Source organism: Tachysurus vachellii, chromosome 12 (genome assembly GCF_030014155.1).
Source record: "Tachysurus vachellii isolate PV-2020 chromosome 12, HZAU_Pvac_v1, whole genome shotgun sequence".
NCBI lineage: Eukaryota > Metazoa > Chordata > Actinopteri > Siluriformes > Bagridae > Tachysurus > Tachysurus vachellii.
The window spans coordinates 12,817,997-12,838,228 of record NC_083471.1 but is presented as its reverse complement, the minus strand read 5'-3'; the positions used below and the strand labels follow the sequence as shown (position 1 = coordinate 12,838,228).

Sequence of the window (20,232 nt, the reverse complement as noted above, 5' to 3'; positions counted from 1 at the left end):
TATAGGGTAAACACTCCAGATTTCAAATGAACTCTAGGGTAAACACATAAAACTTGTCATGGACTCATGGGGCTTGAATTGAACAGTCTTGTTTGTTATATAACATCTCCATGGAGTATATCCTGAACCATCCTATATTAGTATATCAACATTGTTATTTCCAGTATGTTTAAATTAGGACTAGTTGTGCAGAAAGTGCCACAACCAGATTCTCCTGGTCCATACAGAGAGGAGAGCCTCAAGAATAATTTGTTTTAAATTTCTCTAAATTGAGTTTGGAGTTAATTTGCATCTGGTAGAAAGTGTGAAGGACAAAGCATTTGCTGTTTGCTGTAGTCAAATATCTAAACAAGTAAAGTCAAGTCAAGAAACTTTTATTGTCATTTCAACTATGTATAGCTGATGCATTACATAGTGAAATGAGACAACATTTATCCAGGACCACAGTGCTACACAGAACAAAGACAGAGCTACAAAAAACAATACAGAGCTAAGGAAGTTTATGTCAGACATTCCTAGCCACATAAAGTGCATCTGTGTAACAAAAGACAATACACAATCTGTATACAAAAGACAATACACAAATAATAATTAAATCTAACAAGAAGAAGCAGTAAAGGTACCTAAAGTAACAATAAAAGTCTAACTATGTGACTTCCTGGAGCAGATGTTATGTGCTGCAAAATGTAATGGAATATGATTCCACTCAGTCTGAGGCCAGAACCTCCCATTAAGGGGAGTGGAAGAATGGAATGTTTATTATTCTCCCTGCAGTTCACTTAAAACAGTTCACTTTCAGTTCTGGAGACTTATTACTACTACAAAGTTGTTTTGACTGGTATGTGGATGTTTGTCTGAGGTAAGAAACTTTAATCTTTCATTGCATTCAGACTACAAATAAACTTATATATATTTAATACTGCATGAGTGCTACAGGGAGTTATGCAAAGATACTGTTAAAAAAAGAAAAGAAATAATCTTCCTTCTTATCTATCACTTAACACTTTAAACCAGCATGAATGACGGTGAGTCAGAAGAGCAATAAAAAACTTGCTTTATGTCATATTTTTGCTTTTTTTTTTGCGATATTTAGTTAAAGAATATAACAGTAGATATACACAGAGACTATACTTATATCCTGTATTTTAGCCAATTTGTTGCACAATAATTTCACAGAATGAAACTTAACATGCAAGGGAAACAAAATCTTTAACATTGTGCAAGAACTGGCATGACTGCAAAAGAGAAATGACTTTCCTCTAAGAAATACCTCTTCCTTTCTCTTTTATTAGAATTGCCAAGATGTCCTCCAGTAATACTTCAGTCTATGACTACTATGAATCAGACCCGGATTTGCTTGAAATAAAAAACCAGAATAATTTTGTAAACACAATCCGAATGCTATACATCATTGGATATCTTATCATCTGCACCCTCGGCCTGGTTCTCAACTTATTAACCATTATTGCAGGCAGCTGGTACTGCAAGTCTGACACTGCTAAGTGGATCATTGCATTAGCTGTGACCCATTTGATCTGCTCTGCATTTCTGCCATTGCAGATTCTCTACAGCTGGTACCACTTCAACTGGCACCATGGCGCAGCTCTGTGCAAACTTTCCTCCTATGTATTTTATGTCAGCATGTTTTCATCAGCAGCTATACTGACTCTACATAGCGTCACTGATGGGATTGAATGCAGAATATCAAAGTGCATGCCATTCCACCATTCATCAGGGGTCCTGGTGATGATTTTGTGCTCCTGGATATTTGCAATGTTCCTAGGCATCCCATCTTTGTACTTCAGAGGACTTCAATACACAACGCTGGGGGAGGAGTGCATCAATACTTATGATCATACAACACAAACCATAATAGGCTGCTATAGGTTCTTACTTGGGATTTTGATTCCTGCAGTTATGATTGGCATCTGTTGTTGCTGTAAAAGTATTCGCATGGAAAAAAAATTGACGAAAATCTTTGGTTTGATAAAAGTGGCTTACTTTGTGTGCTGGACTCCCCTGTTATTTATAGGGCTCCTGCAGAACAATCCAGAATTTGTTTCTGATTTCTCATATAGAGATCCTGTAGTTACTGTACTGGCTGCAGCCCACTGCTGTGTCAACCCAGTGATCTATCTTTTGGTGAGTCTAGATTTTAAAATGCAGTGGGTGAGGCAAGCACAATCTGAGCAATCATCCAACAGTTATATCTGATGCCTAGATAACTACAGACTGTATACACTGTACATTTGCTATTATTCCATATGCATTTATTCTGTGCTCATGCTTATGCATATACAGTAATAAAAGATATATATAGATGCATATGCTTCATAATAATAACAATACTAATTATTAAAACTAATAATAATACTTATAATCATATCATGCATAAAGATGATGTGAAAGTAGCTTTCAAAAAATTGTAAATGTTTTCCGTTTTTTTTTCATAATATAAACTAACACTTTTAATAGTGTAGTCCAAATACATTGAAGTGAACTGAACTAAATACAAGATCCAAACTTAAACCAAAAGAAGATTTTGGTTTAGATTTATGTTATTTTTTACCATCAACATTTGTTTTTGTGAATATTATGAGGCATAAACCCAGCAAATGGAGATTGAGGAATATGTTTTCATAAATAAAATATTATGCACTTAGAATTATGTACTAAGAATATAACAGTATATACATTATTATTATACTTTTTTTAAGCAACGTCACTGACTACAGTATGTTGCATAATGTAGAGCTCTTCCTGAGAAATCTGAATTCCTACGAATGAAACTGCACTGTGCAGGAAGCAAGAAAACACTTCATTATTAAAAAAAAAAACACATGCACATACATGTCAGAACAAGGGGGAGAGAGAGAGAGAGAGAGAGAGAGAGAGAGAGAGAGAGAGAGAGAGAGAGACTGTTTGTGGTAATAATTAACGAACAGGAGTTAGTTTGTGTGACACTCACAGCTCATGTTCTGAGTAAAGGAATGTTTTGCATTTGGCTTAAAGGCCAATTTTTTGGGGGGATTTGACTTTTTAGCTTCGCAGATGTTTCCTGACCAATGTTTAATGTTAAACACACCTATTCTCTTGTCTTCCTCCACTTGCACATGTCTACTGTGAGAAATCAAGAAAATAGGTCTATAAAGTCTATATTTGCCTGAACAAAAAAGCTTTTGCTTTTTACAAGAACCAACCAATCAAACAAAAGAAAGGTTTGCAATTTTCCATATACAACGAGGAGCCTTTAATTTTGTTCTAAAATAAACCTTGTTGTGGTCAGTAAATTGCCATAAATGATTGTACCAACGATGTATCAGATATGATACAAATATGTATAATCATATAAGACTTTAAACACTTCAATATAAAGTAAAAAAAATAAAATCTTCTGTCAATTAAGTCATGCTTTATAGGGTTAGGTTTGACTACAATGACGATAGACGAGACTTTTCACTTCTTTCTGGTGCAGTTCTTATGTTGTTATAATGATATTCTTAAGCATAGATGCACTGATATATTGTTGTTCTTTAACAGTTATTTCCAGCATGTTTGAACTTGACCTGGTAGTACAGAAAGTGTCACAGTCAGATTCTGCCTGCTTTCGTAGAAAGAGGATAAAATTCTAAAGAGCCTCAAGATTTGAATCTAATTTTTATGCAAGATGTAAGTCGACATCACTTGATTTTGGAGTTCAATTGCATACCATGGAAACTGTGAAGGATAAAGCATTTTTGTTTGCTTTAGTCGAATATCTAGATCAAACAATAAGTAATGAAGGTTGATAAGATAAGACATACAATGTGTAACTTGTTTTAAAGCTTACTTACTGCGGTCAGAGCAGAAGAGTGGGATTTTTATTATTCTCCCTACAAACTGTGAACAGTTCACTTTCAAATTTGCAGGCTCATTACTACTACCATGTACTACAGTAATAATAATAATACAAAATAATCAGTATTTTATCATTAAAGAAATAATAATGTAAATAATGTAAATAATATAATTAATTAATAATTAAACAGAAGTACTAATAGAAATAACAGAAATACTATTTATGCCAATACATGCTTGTTGTAGTAGCTGCAGTGTAAATGAATAAAACCTTAGTTAAGCATGAACATTTACTATTGCATAATACTATCAATATTATTGATATAACCTTGTGTTGTTATATTTTGTACTAAAAATAAAAGGTAATGATAAATGTTTTGATTAAGTATATTCATTTTGCTCTATTTCCTGCTTTTTACTTCTGTTCTGTTTGTCACAATGTAATAACCAAGCATCATTTTCCATTAGTAACTTTTGCCTGTCCATGGAGATTCTATACTTCACACTTCTAATAGTGTCTCTGCCCTTGTCAAAGAGCTTACCTAGACAATTTTTGTGGTGATTATAGATTATACAGCAGAAAAAATTCGATTGATTAAATCTAGTGCATTCAATAAGTAGTTTAAAATGTTAAACTAACTTTTAACTGTCAGTGCCTGTCCCAAGCCTGGCTAAAAAGGGAGGTTTGTATCAAGTTGTGTCAATTACTAACTGCAATAAACTATTGCTTATTTTCCCTTTTTGATTTTATGTATTGTGCAAAAAAAAAAAAAGCTATGGGGATGGTATCCTAAGTCTGTAACCTGTAACGAGTGTTCATGTATTCACTGATGGAGACTTAAAAGCACTTTTGTATATCGCTCTGTAAATGTAAATATAAGATGCAGCTCAGGTCTCCCCCAACAGGATATTCCAAGAATAACTCATAAATGATACATATGACTTCATTTCATTGGATTAAACATGAAATATTCCTGTATCATCCTGTTTTATAAAGAGCACAAATGTATTTCATTAATCAAATTGATTATCTCTTATTTGAGATAATTCAATATCTGTTTTTGATCATATTAATCTTTTTTAACCTCTAATTTCCACTTTACAAGAAATTCTATTCACTTTTTACCCTGCCAACTTTTATTACAATTAATTTAAATTTACACCTGTGTCCTGCATTTGGGTCCACATCTGATTTTCCTAGCAGATCTTGTGATATCCTCAGACAACTCTCTGATCTCATCATCAGTCAGTGCACAAAACTTTGTCTAAGGTTACTCCAATCAGCTGTCCTTTTCCTCTCACATTGATAACTTAACATGCTCATGTTGATTTCTCCTTTCCAACATCAGAAAGATTCACCCATTTCTGTCCACATGGTTAAATGGTTCTCATTTTGAAACTGGCTTATTACAACTATGTCTTCCCACACCACTTTATTGCTATATATACCTACCTTCTCTCAGAGTACAAGGAAGACATCATCTCTGTTCTGGATCTAAGGAGGTAAAATGTACTTTTTCTAGATGTCCCAGCAGCTGAGACACTGACTGCCTTTAAACAACTGAAGAGCTCAGGATCTGTTGAAAATAAACACTTTATTGTATACAAATAATTTTGTTGTCTATTGTCATACCATACAACCTCCCCAATTGGATTTTAGACTTGAACAGGAACCAGAATATTTTCCTATTAAGAGAGACCTCAAAGCTCTTCAGTAAGTTGCACCCAAATAAAATAAAAATATGCCATATGCTATAAATGTAACTGAACTGACCGATTAAGCATGCGGTTAAAAAAAAGAAGTCATTCTTCACATAATTTCCCCAGCACTGCAACCACAATTAACTCTTGCTTAAATGGGGTTGCAAGTGAACGGAGAAGCATATTGAATGAATTTAACAGATATGAATGAAAGCCTGAGTGTTGTGTGCTGTAATATCAGGTGTTGTAATATCTGCTTTCAGGATGATCCTTATTTCATTAGGTGCAAATTTAAAATGGTTTTGCTTGTGAATTTTATATGAGTTCAAAAGCAGCTTTCAATTTTATTTAATTTTATTAAGTGAATTTAATAGATTTATCTTTCTATTAAAATATAATAGAATAGATTTATCTTTCTATTAAAAGTGGGTGAATGGTACTGCGTCTGTAGGTGTGGGAGTAAAAGCTGGGCCACCATGTTTTCACCAAAGCACGTTTGGTGAATATAAGGTGTGTACACAGGGATATTTATGAATATCCATTGGTGCCTGTCATCATTAAATTCATTAACAAAAACGACAACAAAATAAATTAGAGGTGGTGGTTAGTCTTTGCCTCACACATCCATTAATCCTTGGGACACATTTGCCAGGGTCTGCAGTAGAGAGAGAGATGTGTCTTCTTCTTCTTTTGGCTTTTCCCGTTTTCCACTACTCTTTCACATTGCTTCATTGTGTTGCTCATCAACTTTATGCTTCTGTAGTTGTTAAAAATCTGCACATCACCCTTGTTCTTAAAGATTGTCATCTTCTCACTCTCTAAAATCCTGTTGAACAATCTAGATAGAAACTCCACTGTTGGCTGTCCTTGACACTTCCACACCTCAACAGGTATGTCATCTGAAACAACAGCCTTTCCACCCTTGATTCACCTCAGAGCCTACCTCACCTCATCCTTTCCAGTCTTTCCTGCTCTACAATATTAACCTCTTTGTTTGGCCTTTGCCATGTCCCTCTTCACTCTGTGCTGCAATTCCTTGTAATGCTGTCTACTTTCTTCAGGCCTTTCTATGTCCCACTTCTTTTTAGCTAGCCTCTTCTTGAGGAATGCTGTCCTGTACTTCCTCGTTCCACCACCATGTTTCTTTATGTAGCCCGTCTAATCTCAATAGTTGTAGAAAGGGTCCCTGAGTTCTTTATTCTAAGTTTTGTAGGTCTTGGGCAGCTATATAAAAAACCTAATCTCTCAAATTAGAACACTAGAAACAAAGTATAGCCTGGTATATCACACATTAACACTCTTTAAAATATTTAATGTGTGCTTTAGGTCACTAAAAGGAAAACAGCAATGAACCTGTTTCAAAATAATTTAGTTTCCCGTGTTTTTAAAAAAAAATTAAATAAAGAAAGAAAACAAAACACAATTTATAAATGCTCTTTCCCAAAACTAGTGTACGATTTCACATTTTAACTTTTTTTTGTGTGTGCTCTGTTTCTCATTGTCCCCAGAGCATCCAGTTATAACATAAAAGCCTGCTTAATTCTTAAAATAGAATTTTCTAGAAAATTACCACTCTGAAACTAACAGCTTTTAGAAACTAAACAAAAATACAGATTTACAATTTTTTCCATCTTTACCAATCATTGTAAAATCATTTATCAATTTTAACATTTTTAACCCATGAACTTCACATTTTAATTCACAACTGAAAATATATATTTTAACCTTGATTAAACATTATTTATTTATTTATTCATTCATTCATTCATACATTCATTCATTTTCTACCGCTTGCCCGAACTTCTCAGGTCACGGGGAGCCTGTGCCTTCAGGCGTCATCGGGCATCAAGGCAGGATACGCCCTGGACGGAGTGCCAACTCATCGCAGGGCACACACACACTCTCATTCACTCACGCAATCACACACTATGGACAATTTTCCAGAGATGCCAATCAACCTACCATGCATGTCTTTGGACCAGGGGAGGAAACCTGAGTACCCGGAGGAAACCCCCGAGGCACGGGGAGAAATGCAAACTCCACACACACAAGGCGGAGGCGGGACTCGATCCCCCAAAACTGGAGGTGTGAGGCGAACGTGCTAACCACTAAGCCACCGTGCCTCCCTTATTTATTTATTTATTTATTTATTACAAGTAACATATTTTTTTTAACTGCGGCTACACCTACAGTATCTTCTTTTCTCCTTCCACACACCTAGCACCCTTCTGCCTGTCTCCCTGATCACTTCTGCTGTAGTTCTCACAACATTCTTTCTTTTTCGACTTCCACCACTTGGTCTTCTTTTCTATCTTTACTCTCCTCGTTCTGTTCTTTAACACCAAACCTGCCCATCACCTCCTCATCACCTCTGTTTCCCTCACCAACATGCTTGTTGAAGTCTGCTCCAATCACTATCTATCCCATCTGGGAATACTCTTTATCACCTTATCTAACTCATGCCAGAATCTCTCCTCCTCTTCTAACTGACAGCCTACTTGAGGAGCATAACCACTGAGCAGACACCCTTATCCAGAGTGACTTACATTTAATTTCAATTTATACAACTGAGCAATTGATGGTTAAAGGCCTTGCTCAGGGGCACAGCAGTGGCAGCGTGGTGGACCTGGGATTTAGACTCATGACCTGGGATTTAGACTCATGATCAGTATTCCAACGCCTTAAGCACTAGGCTAAAACATCCCCTTTTTCAACCTCACCCCTTTCAATTTCTAACTTTAAACTGATTACCCTTTCTGACACTATTTTCACCTCTTAAACTTTCCTAACAAACTCTCCTACCCCATTTCTCTACCTATACACACTATAATAAAAAACAGATTGTATCACCCTCCAATACTATGTACCTAGTCTCCTGCACACACAGTATATCTACCTTTCATCTCTCCATCATGTCCGCCATCTCTCTACGTTTCCCTGTCACTGTACAAACGTTGAGAGTCCCTATTCTCAGACCTATATTCCTAACTTTCCTCTTCTCTCTCTGTCTATGCACTCTGCACCTGCCAGTACCCTGTAGGTCGACAATGCCGGTGGCATTCTTGTTAACACAGGCTTCGAACGATCCAGAATTAGAAAGAGAGATGTATGGAATGTTGAAATATTGGCTGGGGAGGCAGTGCCAGGGCCAACAACCTCAGCTGTATGCTAGGCAGAGACAGTGAGAGGGGCGGGCCCTGCTCTCCCCTCCTGGTGTGGATTTCCCTTGGAGATTTACCCTTAAAGATAAGACATGCAGGCAGTCTTTCAGTCAACTGAGATACATCAGTGGTCTATTATTGTGCTCTCTCACCCCTATTGTTTTTGGATTATTAAGAATAGGTTATATTGTGTGATGCAGACCATTGAGTACAGGAGAAAATGACCCAGTTGTGAGTCCCGAAGAACTGTTGGAAATTGTTATTCCAGTCAGTTCATTAATATGTGATGGAGGTGGACAGGATAAAGCTGTGAATCAGCTCATGGCCGGCTTCTACTGGCCAGGTGTTCATGGTGATGGTCTCAGGCATGTGCAGCAGGTTATGAATATCAGCTGATAAATCCACTGGCTACCCATAAAGTGCCAATGCTTCCTCTTCCACTAATCAGGGTCCCTTTATAAAGAATTGTGTTGGACCTTATTAGGCCTTACCATTATGCAAGAACATTAAGCTCAGCTGTATAACAGGGCTAAGGTTATTTGTACCGGGAGATAGTCTGGTGCTGGTTTTGCTACCCATTTCTAGCCCCAAAATTGCTTTACAAGTGGCAGGGACCCTTTGAGTTCACTTGGTGAGATGAGGACAACGATTATGAGGTGTCCCAGTGACATGCGGAGTATTCTGACGTGTTCTCACTTTTACCTGGTCACATACATAGATGTCCACAGTGGTGGAGGTGCAGAGCTGCCCCTATTTTCTACCTGAGATTGAAAAACTGGATGTTGAGCATGAGCTTTAGGCCATGCTCAATATGGTAGTAAATAAGCAAGGAATTCAGTGACTGCACTTCCCTAGTAGTTTTGGTTCCCAAAGTGAATAGTTTAGTCATCTGTGGTGTGAAATTGACTCACATCAATGAACTGCTCGATCAAGTGCTTTTATTCAAGGCTAAATTTCTATATTTGACAAAATGATCTTGGCAAAATCCATTCATTCCAATAGCTAGAACATTTTCCACTTCATGACACCTAGATTGTTGGGGGTTCATGCAATGTTCCAGTGACACAACAGAGAAGGGCTGTTTGGCCATCAAATAAATGAATGAATCATGAATGTCCATATACTAGAATGCAGTGCCAAGTGCTGACCAGAATAGTTACTGTCCTGTCCTCGACACAGTAAGTGCTAATGGACAGACAGGTTTCTTGTCCTGTTTCTTGTCCTAACTTTTTTGTGTTGTAAAATTTTTCCAGTCTTCAATACACCAGGGTTTTTTTTTTTTTTTACAGTACATGAGGGGCTTAAAACCCTCACAATGCAACTGTGTTACACCAACATAATATCAACATATTTAAGGGTTTATAAATTAATATTCTTTAGTGGTCTCACTGAAAGTAGGCAGTAAGTGAGAGAGACAGAGAAAGGCGCACTATTAATTAAACTACTTATTAAAATACAGTGGCAGGATTTAAAGACTTGACACTTGAGATGTTTTTTTCCTCAGGAATAACACAAAAATACTTGGAAATAAAATATACATTAAATATTTATAAGGTATTTTACTGCAGAAAAATAAGATAACTTTCTTAGCTTCCAGCTATACAGAACAGGATGTGGGATCTGCTGCTCTTGACCAACATGTAAAAAGGATTTTTTTTCTATTATTGCATAGGATCGAAACAGAAGTGAAATTAGTGGATGTTGTTGATGTGGAAAAAAGGGCTGTGTTGTGGAAGGCTTTTTGAGGAAATCATTTCTTGAGAGGTAGCATCTGACCCTTAACTCTCTATAAAACTAGCCCACACAATATAGCTGTTAAATTCGAGCATGTCACACACAGTCTGATTTCCTTAGAAGGGTAAGTGCTTTTACAATTCCTCTTTATTTTAGTAAAAGGATTTCTTTCCCCTGAACTGTTTACTTTTTTCTCTATCCACTTTAAAAAGAAAAAAAATATATTACAGTTTACCCAGAATTGCCATGTTGTAGTATAAAATAAAAAAAAAATAACATTAAACAAGAGCTCATTTACATAACTAACTGTTTATATTTCAAGGTCTTATTCAATGTCCACTATCAGATTGTAAAGGGAGTGATTTACTTTATTAAAGTGTGTTTAATTGATGAGCATGTGAACATGCCTAAATCAGATTGTCTTTTTCCAGTTCAAATTCAGTTCATATTTAACTTTGGATTGAAGTTGAAAACTATTTTGATCGACTGTGTGACAGAATCGGATCAACTGATTAAGACTTTTTTTGTTATTCATTTGTGAGACAGTTTGTTCTGCCACAATTCCACAGATAAATGTATTCAGTCAGTCAAAAATGAACTAGGGGTAGTAACATTTAAAAAAAATATATTATTATTTACTAATCATATATTATTGGTTTGTACTCAGTAAATAAAGATGATCTTGATAAATGACTTTTAAACAGTAGTCATGATCAAACCACTTGGGGGCATGCTGTTATAGGAAATTACTCAAAATGTGTTATAGGAAATTGCACAATTATAGTAATTATAGACTGCTGGGAAATTGAGTTGTCATTAAGATGTAAAACCTGATTATTTTCCATTGACAGCATTCCTCTGTCACAACAATCTGTCAATGCTAACCATTTATTATTTATTAAAGAATGACACATCACATATTTGTCCGTTAACATTTATATTAATGTGATGGAACATCCATGAAATTTTTTTTGGTTTGTTTCTACCTCTTGTTATATCACATCCATTACAACAATCATTTTTTCACCAGTATAAAATGTAATGAGACAATAAAAATGTAACGTTTTATTTTTCATCCAAATCGCTGTGTACTATAGAAATGATCCAAGAATTAGATGAATTGTATTAATCCATTTATTTTTTATTATTAGGCTTAGAATATATGGGGTGTCTGCTATACAAGTCTCTCTGTTGCAATAGAAACCAAAATGTACTAGAATGAGCATATTAAATTAAAGTGTGTTAAAGATGAAATGCTGTTATAGAAAATTAATCAACACATGCTTATTACTTCATGATACAACTGCTGTGCTATAGAATAATTAAAATAATTGTAAATTGAAATAATTGTTAAATCCGTGATTTTCCGGAATTATTTAAGATAATTCCTGCTGTAATTAGCACATAAAGCTAAAGCAGTATTCTTGTTTTCACAGGGAAAAACTATAGGGGATCTTTTATCATTTCGCCATGGGCACGACAGAGTTTGCCTTTGATTACACATCTGCCGACTTTGCAAACTACACGGAATATAATGATACGTATGACATCGATGAGTCTCACAGTTTCCACTACAGTTGCTCTGAAGAGGTTATGTGCATGTTGCTGCTGGTGGTAAATGTGATCATAATCATACTGGGAGTTGTGGGAAATGGTGTGGTGATCTGGATAGCAGGATTTAAGATGAAGAAGACCGTCAACACCACCTGGTACCTCAGCCTGGCCATTTCTGACTTCATATTTTGTGCCACCTTGCCCTTTAACACCTACTACATAGCCACATCTGAGTGGTCCTTCGGACTTTTCATGTGCAGGTTCACCTCCTTCGCGATGTTTCTTAACATGTTCAGTAGCATATTTCTTCTTGTCATCATCAGTGTGGATCGCTGCATGGCTGTCATGTTCCCTGTTTGGGCACAGAACAAACGTACCATAAGAAAGGCTTCAGTGATAGTCTTTCTCGCATGGGTTTTAGCAGTGTCTCTGAGTATCCCATCTACCATTTTCCGTGAAGTAAAGCACCATCTGGGCAGAACCCGATGTCACAATAATTACAATATCCAGGACATCCACTCATATATAGCCATCTGTCGGTTTATTTTTGGTTTTCTTATACCTTTTCTGGTTATTATTGCCTGCTACTCAGTCATCATCTTCAAACTGAGAAGCAACCAGATGGCAAAGTCCACAAAGCCGTTTAAAATCATGACGGCTCTCATTGGGACTTTCTTTCTCTGCTGGCTGCCGTACCACACATTCGTGCTGGCTGAACTGACCCAGACCCTCTCTAATGACATTATTGCCCTTGGGCTCAAGATTGGGACGTCAGTCGCTTCGGCTAACAGCTTCCTCAACCCGATTCTTTACGTCTTCATGGGCAATGATTTCAGACAGAAGTTTAAGAACTCCATCCTTTCTAAGATCGAGAACGCGATTGGAGAGGAAGGACGAACTGTGAGTCGCTACTTATCTCGCTCCAGTTCTGTGGATGCCAGAGCATCGACTCACATCTGATTTACCCTGAACCTTAAAAACCATGTGTTCATGTATACATACTGTATTTAAATCACTCATGTTCTGGAGGGAAATATACACCTTTGAATAATCCAAAGTGATTCGATTCAATTAAATTTTAATTGTATGGCACTTTATATATATATTCACAAAGCAGATGTCAGATGAAACAGAAATCCAGATGAAAAAGCCAGAGACTCAATCAAAAAAAAAAATTAATGAGATGACACAAAGACACTGTAAGACACAGTATCCCATCCATAAAGGGGTTATGGAGTGTAGGTGGTTGAAATGATTGTGATCTATTAAACTACAGGAGGTGTTTGCTTATCTGTCAAAAAAATGGCACTTTATGAATGCAAACAGACCTGCTATCATGGAAACCGAATGCTCTTGGCAAATATAGATTTGAGGACATTTCTGGGTAAGAACTGTACACTTGCTCTTACTCTAGCAGGTATTTTGAGGAGTACATGTCAAAATGAAATAATATGTTAATCTTGTAACTTCATTTGTACTTTTTTTTTTAATTGTCTAATGGTTTATGAATCATTTTACTAATATGTTTTTGGTATTGTCCATGGCAAAATGTAAATAAAATATAATTAATAAAAAAGAAATTGGTTTTCAGGTCATATACAAATGTTTTATTATCATCATTATCATTATGATTCTTATTATTTTTAACACCGTTCTCAAACCAATGGTTGCTTAGTCATAGACTTAGTCTTAGACTAAGATTTCTTAGTCATAAACCATTACACAATTCTAGAAATAGTTCTACAGCTGCTGCTCCAATCCAATGCTGCTCTCTTGATGGACTGTAAAATAAGAGACAAACTCAATATTTTTTGATTGTTTGATTACAAGACCTTGTACAATATGCAGTGATAATTCTGTTCAGCTCTAAATACATGACAGCAGAAGCAAACAGGAAACATAGTAGCATTTTTCTCAAAATTCAAAACAATGCATTTGGAGAAAGTAGCTAAAAGTAGCTAGCATTGCATTAGCCATAGCATTAGATCAATTAAGCACTGCATTGTGTGGCGCTTTTGCACTACAAGCTCTATGTTTTGTGGTTTTGAATGATACAACTTTAAAAAAAAAAAAAAACAGGGTGTCAGGTTTGGTATTCAAAAGCACAGCATGAACCAAGCAGAGCATGATGGAACTGAAATGATGAGTGTGTGTGTGTGTTTGCTATAACCACCTATCTAATATCTCAAGAAGTTATCACTGTACACAGTAAACAGTACAAGTATGATGTTCTTTGCATTTCACTTGAATTTTCACATGAATTCTAAATATTATTTAGATTCACAGGAGCGACTCAATTTACATACTCCTGTATGGTTATGTGTGTTTGTGTGTGTGTGTGTGTGTAGTGTGTGTGTGTGTGTGTGTAGTGTGTGTAGCATGTGTGTGTAGTGTGTGTGTAGTGTGTAGTGTTTGTGTGTGTGTAGCATGTGTGTGTAGTGTGTGTGTGGCCTGTGTGTGTGTGTGTGTGGCCTGTGTGTGTGTGGTGTGTGTGTATGACCCCCTGTTCTGCAACCATAGTGGCTTGTTGCTTAATAGGTGCAAGGGGGTGGGGACGCAAAAAAAAAATATTATCGACATTTGTTTTCTTAGAACTATGTCTTCCTTTAAAGGAGAACTGATAGTTGTTTAAAACCCTTGACTGACAACACAAAGAAGAAGCCTCTAAGCTCTAAAAAAACTGTTCTGAATAAGCCATTTGAAAGGTGAGTTACTTCTTATTATAAAGACAATAGAAGTCAGAGTGCACTTGATACAATTGAAGTTTAATGTTGTATGCTATCAAGATGTTTGCCATTTTTAACCTTCCCTTTGCACAGCTGAATTCAGTTGTGAGAAGTTTCTTGTGCATTATAACAATGTCTAGTGAGAGTTGATAATGAAAGATAAACCATTGCATATGAAATGTAGCAGTTCATATGCAATGCTTTATCTTTCATTATCAACTCTCACTAGCTGAAGCATTTCATATATGTAGAAAGAAAGAAAGAAAGAAAGAAAGAAAGAAGCATACCCTGTAAAGTAGTCCACAAATGTATTTAAATGGGCAAAGATAAATAAATAAATAAAAAATATTGTGTATTTATTAAATCCTTTTTTGCTTTTATATTTTGCTGGATTTATCCATAAATTGGATAATTGTAAGTTTTTGGTTAAGGATGTCTGCCATCTTTTATATTTGTGGTTCTCGATAGAAAGTAAAGAAAGGAAGTAGAGTTGGGTTTGGTAGATACAGTATTAAACTTAGCATTTAAGGTTTAAGGGCCTTGCTCAAGGGCCCAGCAGTGGCAGCTTTTAGTTGTGCTGGGATTTGAACTCACAACCTTTTAATCAGTAGTCCAGAGATAATCTAAAACAAAACACTTGATCTAAAGGATCACTGTATGATCTCTCTCAGCAATATGTAGTCTTTTTTCCAAGCAAAACATCTATTTATTTATCTTCAGCTATTTTGTTTCTGTCTCCATTTTACAGCTTCAAACAGCATCACAACAAGGCCATGTCTTCAGCTGAATTAGATGAATATTTTGAAGGAGTTCTAGATCAGCTCAATAGTACTGCTTCAATCTTTTCACTGGACCCATCAGTAGCACCAGCGGTGGCTCCGGGACATTGTACAGATGTGACGTGTGTTTTATTGGCTGTTGCAAATGTCATAATTGTGCTTCTTGGTATTGCTGGAAATGGTTTGGTGATCTGGATCGCAGGGTTTAAGATTAAGAAAACAGTCAATGCTGTCTGGTACCTCAGCCTGGCTGTGTCCGACTTCCTCTTCTGTGCCTTCTTGCCTTTGTCCGTTGTCTATATTATTAGAGGAGAATGGGAATTTGGGAACTTCATGTGCAAGTTTGCATCATTCATCTTGACCCTCAATATGTTTAGCAGCATCTTCCTTCTCCTCATCATCAGCGTGGATCGTTGTGTTTTAGTGATGTTTCCTGTGTGGGCGCAAAATATGCGCAATCTACGCAGGGCCTTGGTAATGGTTCTGCTAGCCTGGATTGGCTCAGCATTGCTGAGTCTTCCGATGGCCATTTTCCAAAAATTCGATATAACTAGCAAGAAATGTTTCAGTAACTACCAGAAGGACGAAGAACACGTCGCTGTAACGATATGTCGATTAGTTTTTGGCTTTGTGATCCCCTTTCTGTTTATCATCACCTGTTATTTCTTCATTATCCGGAAGCTTAGAAATAACCAGATGGCGAGGTCCAAAAAACCGTTTAAGGTCATGACAACAGTGATAGCGACTTTTTTCATATGCTGGATGCCTTATCACATTTTTAAATTATTAGAATTAAACGCAGATTATGCCGATGTCATACATACCGGGCATAAATTTGGAACCACTCTTGCCAGCGCCAACAGCTTTATGAACCCTTTGCTTTATGCTTTCATGGGAAAGGACTTTAAAAGAAAATTTTATGCAATTCTCTCCAAGATTGAGAGCACATTTGAGGAAGAAGCCCGGAGTACACTCCGAGGGACGTCTATTACTTACCCAGGAGACAGCAATCTTTTGACTACTGTTTAAAGCGAATCCTACATTAGCAAAAACAGCAAACTAGAGAAATGCAAATATTTCATATTTCAATAATCTGTGCTAATAGTAGATTAATCATCTCAGTGCACAATAATCTCTGCTTATAATGGAGTGTATGTGGAAGAAAAACATTTAGACAGAAGTATTACATTTACTTCATGATTTTATGTAGTTTTTTTTTAAAGAAATGAATTTTAAAAATAGAAAAAAGAGAAGGTTATGGGAACAAATTTATCACAGTTCTGTAAATGGAAGAAAAACATTTGATTATCAGCAAATTGTTCACCTACACAAGCAATAAATCTCTTTATAATCTCTTTATATAATAACATGACACGAAGAATTTGATTCCTTATTCAGTTGTAACTGGTTTCAGCAGAAAAGTTCATGAAATGATTTCAGTGTATTTATTTTCACCTTCTTTATCTCAGTTTTTAAGTCTCTTTTTATTTCATCTTCTTTATGAACCTTATGTTATTATAGTGTTTAGATTTCGTCTTTTTTTATACTAATGTTTAATTCAGTGCTGTTTTATAAATCATGTTAAAATATTTTATAAATCATGTTAAAAATTTATTTCATACCTTTAATTCTACATTAAAACATTAAGCCTGTTTCACTGTGGTTTTATTTTGCTATGATTAAGCATATGTCAGATTTCTGCATGAAACGGAGCAGAAACCTCAGACTTTGATGTAACACACAAAACACTTTACAGCTTCAATTTTGGTGCTAAAATGACTGGATAACGATACTAATTCTATAAAGAGAATAAATTTAGTTTGCCATATTTCAGTCAGGGAAAAAAGCTAATACTATCAGTCATAAATCCTTTATCCAAATAAATAAACAAATGAACAAACAAACAAACAAATAAAAAAATATAATAAAAAAGACTCACTTTCTCCTGATTGGTTTGTGTGCCTAATTTGGATGTGTGACGTGCCTTTGATGCAATAATATGTTCTATTATTAGGGGTCAAGCCCTGAAGGGGCGTAGACACCTATTGTTATCGTTAGTTTTCTTCTTCTTCTTCTTCTTCTTCTTCTTCTTATTATTATTATTATTATTATTATTATTATTCCGTCTTCCGCCATTGAAGTCAATGGCAGCCCATAGAACGTAGGAAAGTTATGAAATTTGGCACACATGTAGAGGCCAGTCTTAGAAGTTACTGTAGCAACTTTGATGTGTCTAGCTCAAACCCTCTAGCGCAACCAACAGTCCAAATACCCAATTTTGTGCTGAATCGTAAGGCCTAGAGGCAAAATTCTTGCAAAATCAGAATCAGAACCAGAATCAGAAAGGTCTTTATGAGGAACACACACACTTACACACACTCACACAGACACACACAGACACGCACTCACACTCACACACACACTCACACACACACACACACACACACACACACACACACACACACACACACACACACAGACACTCACACACACTCACACTCACACACCCTCTCACACACACACAGACACTCACACACACACACACACACACACACACACACACAGACGAGGAACACACACACTTACACACACATTTACACACATACTCACACACACTCACATACACACGCATTTACACACACACACTCTCTCACACACACACACACTCACACACACTCTCACACACACACACTCACACTCACACACACACTCATACTCACACACACACACACAGACACACACACTCACACAGACACACACTCACACACACACAGACACTCACACACACACTCACACACACACTCACACTCACACACAGACACTCACACACACAGACACTCACACTCACACAGACACACACACTCACACAGACGAGGAACACACACACTTACACACACATTTACACACACACTCGCACACTCACATACTGTACTCACACACTCACATACACACGCATTTACACACACACACTCTCTCACTCACATACTCACTCGCACACTCACATACTCACACACATACTCACATACACACACATTTACACACACACACACACACACACACACACACACACACACACACACACACACTCACTCTCAATCACACAGACACACTCACACACACACTTTATTGCCAAGTATGTTTTCACATACGAGGAACACACACACACTTACACACACATTTACACACACACACAAACACACTCATTCACACTCGCACACTTACTCACACTCGCACACTCACATACTCACTCGCACACTCACATACACACTCACACTCACATACACACACTCACAGTTACACACTCACTCACACTCGCACACACTCACACACACACACACTCACTCACACTCGCACACTCATTCACATACTCACAAACACCTTCACTGACTCACACACTCACACTCACACAGACACACACAGACACGCACTCACACTCACACACACACTCACACACACACACACACACACACACACACACACACACACACACACACAGACACTCACACACACTCACACTCACACACCCTCTCACACACACACAGACACTCACACACACACACACACACACACACACACACAGACGAGGAACACACACATTTACACACATACTCACACACACTCACATACACACGCATTTACACACACACACTCTCTCACACACACACACACTCACACACACTCTCACACACACACACTCACACTCACACACACACTCATACTCACACACACACACACACACTCACACAGACACACACTCACACACACACACACACACAGACACTCACACACACACTCACACACACACTCACACTCACACACAGACACTCACACACACAGACACTCACACTCACACAGACACACACACTCACACAGACGAGGAACACACACACTTACACACACATTTACACACACACTCGCACACTCACATACTGTACTCACACACTCACATACACACGCATTTACACACACACACTCTCTCACTCACATACTCACTCGCACACTCACATACTCACACACATACTCACATACACACACATTTACACACACACACACACACACACACACACACACACACACACACACACACACACACACACTCACTCTCAATCACACAGACACACTCACACACACACTTTATTGCCAAGTATGTTTTCACATACGAGGAACACACACACACTTACACACACATTTACACACACACACAAACACACTCATTCACACTCGCACACTTACTCACACTCGCACACTCACATACTCACTCGCACACTCACATACACACTCACACTCACATACACACACTCACAGTTACACACTCACTCACACTCGCACACACTCACACACACACACACTCACTCACACTCGCACACTCATTCACATACTCACAAACACCTTCACTGACTCACACACTCACACTCACTCACAGACACTCACACACACTCACTCACACACACACATACACACACTTACACACACACTTACACAAACACTTACACACACTCACTTACACACACACAACTACACACACTTACACACACACATTTTGAATTTTCACGTCAAGTTCAGTATTTTACCAATACAATGCCATATAGCTACGAAACTTGGTATGGTTCATCAGCGACATGTTCTGAGCGCATCTGATCGGCTTGACCCCGGTATCACTGCTTGCAGCTATATTTATTATTATTATTATTATTATTATTATTATTATTATTATTACAGGAGTAATACATCTTATCAGAA

The 20,232-nt window shown here is 37.1% G+C and overlaps 3 protein-coding genes across 3 annotated transcripts; all 3 read left to right on the top strand.

Annotated features, from left to right (window-relative positions):
* Positions 1–779: 779 nt before the first annotated feature.
* LOC132855275 (chemerin-like receptor 1) lies at positions 780–4,210 on the top strand. Its single transcript, XM_060884121.1, has 2 exons — positions 780–859; positions 1,293–4,210. Exon 2 carries the CDS (start codon positions 1,303–1,305, stop codon positions 2,212–2,214), a length of 912 nt encoding a protein of 303 aa, XP_060740104.1. The 5' UTR covers positions 780–859; positions 1,293–1,302; the 3' UTR covers positions 2,215–4,210.
* Positions 4,211–10,434: 6,224 nt separating this feature from the next.
* On the top strand, positions 10,435–13,365 carry LOC132854683 (chemerin-like receptor 1). The gene is made up of 2 exons (XM_060883254.1): positions 10,435–10,557; positions 11,870–13,365. Exon 2 carries the CDS (start codon positions 11,904–11,906, stop codon positions 12,945–12,947), a length of 1,044 nt encoding a protein of 347 aa, XP_060739237.1. The 5' UTR covers positions 10,435–10,557; positions 11,870–11,903; the 3' UTR covers positions 12,948–13,365.
* Positions 13,366–13,724: 359 nt separating this feature from the next.
* On the top strand, positions 13,725–17,375 carry LOC132854684 (chemerin-like receptor 1). The gene is made up of 2 exons (XM_060883255.1): positions 13,725–14,692; positions 15,462–17,375. Exon 2 carries the CDS (start codon positions 15,487–15,489, stop codon positions 16,519–16,521), a length of 1,035 nt encoding a protein of 344 aa, XP_060739238.1. The 5' UTR covers positions 13,725–14,692; positions 15,462–15,486; the 3' UTR covers positions 16,522–17,375.
* Positions 17,376–20,232: the final 2,857 nt, after the last annotated feature.

What these genes read in the sequence shown, in the direction of transcription:
- LOC132855275 (XM_060884121.1), top strand. Translation starts at nt 1,303, where the DNA reads ATGTCCTCCAGTAATACTTCAGTCTATGACTACTATGAATCAGACCCG.
- LOC132854683 (XM_060883254.1), top strand. Translation starts at nt 11,904, where the DNA reads ATGGGCACGACAGAGTTTGCCTTTGATTACACATCTGCCGACTTTGCA.
- LOC132854684 (XM_060883255.1), top strand. Translation starts at nt 15,487, where the DNA reads ATGTCTTCAGCTGAATTAGATGAATATTTTGAAGGAGTTCTAGATCAG.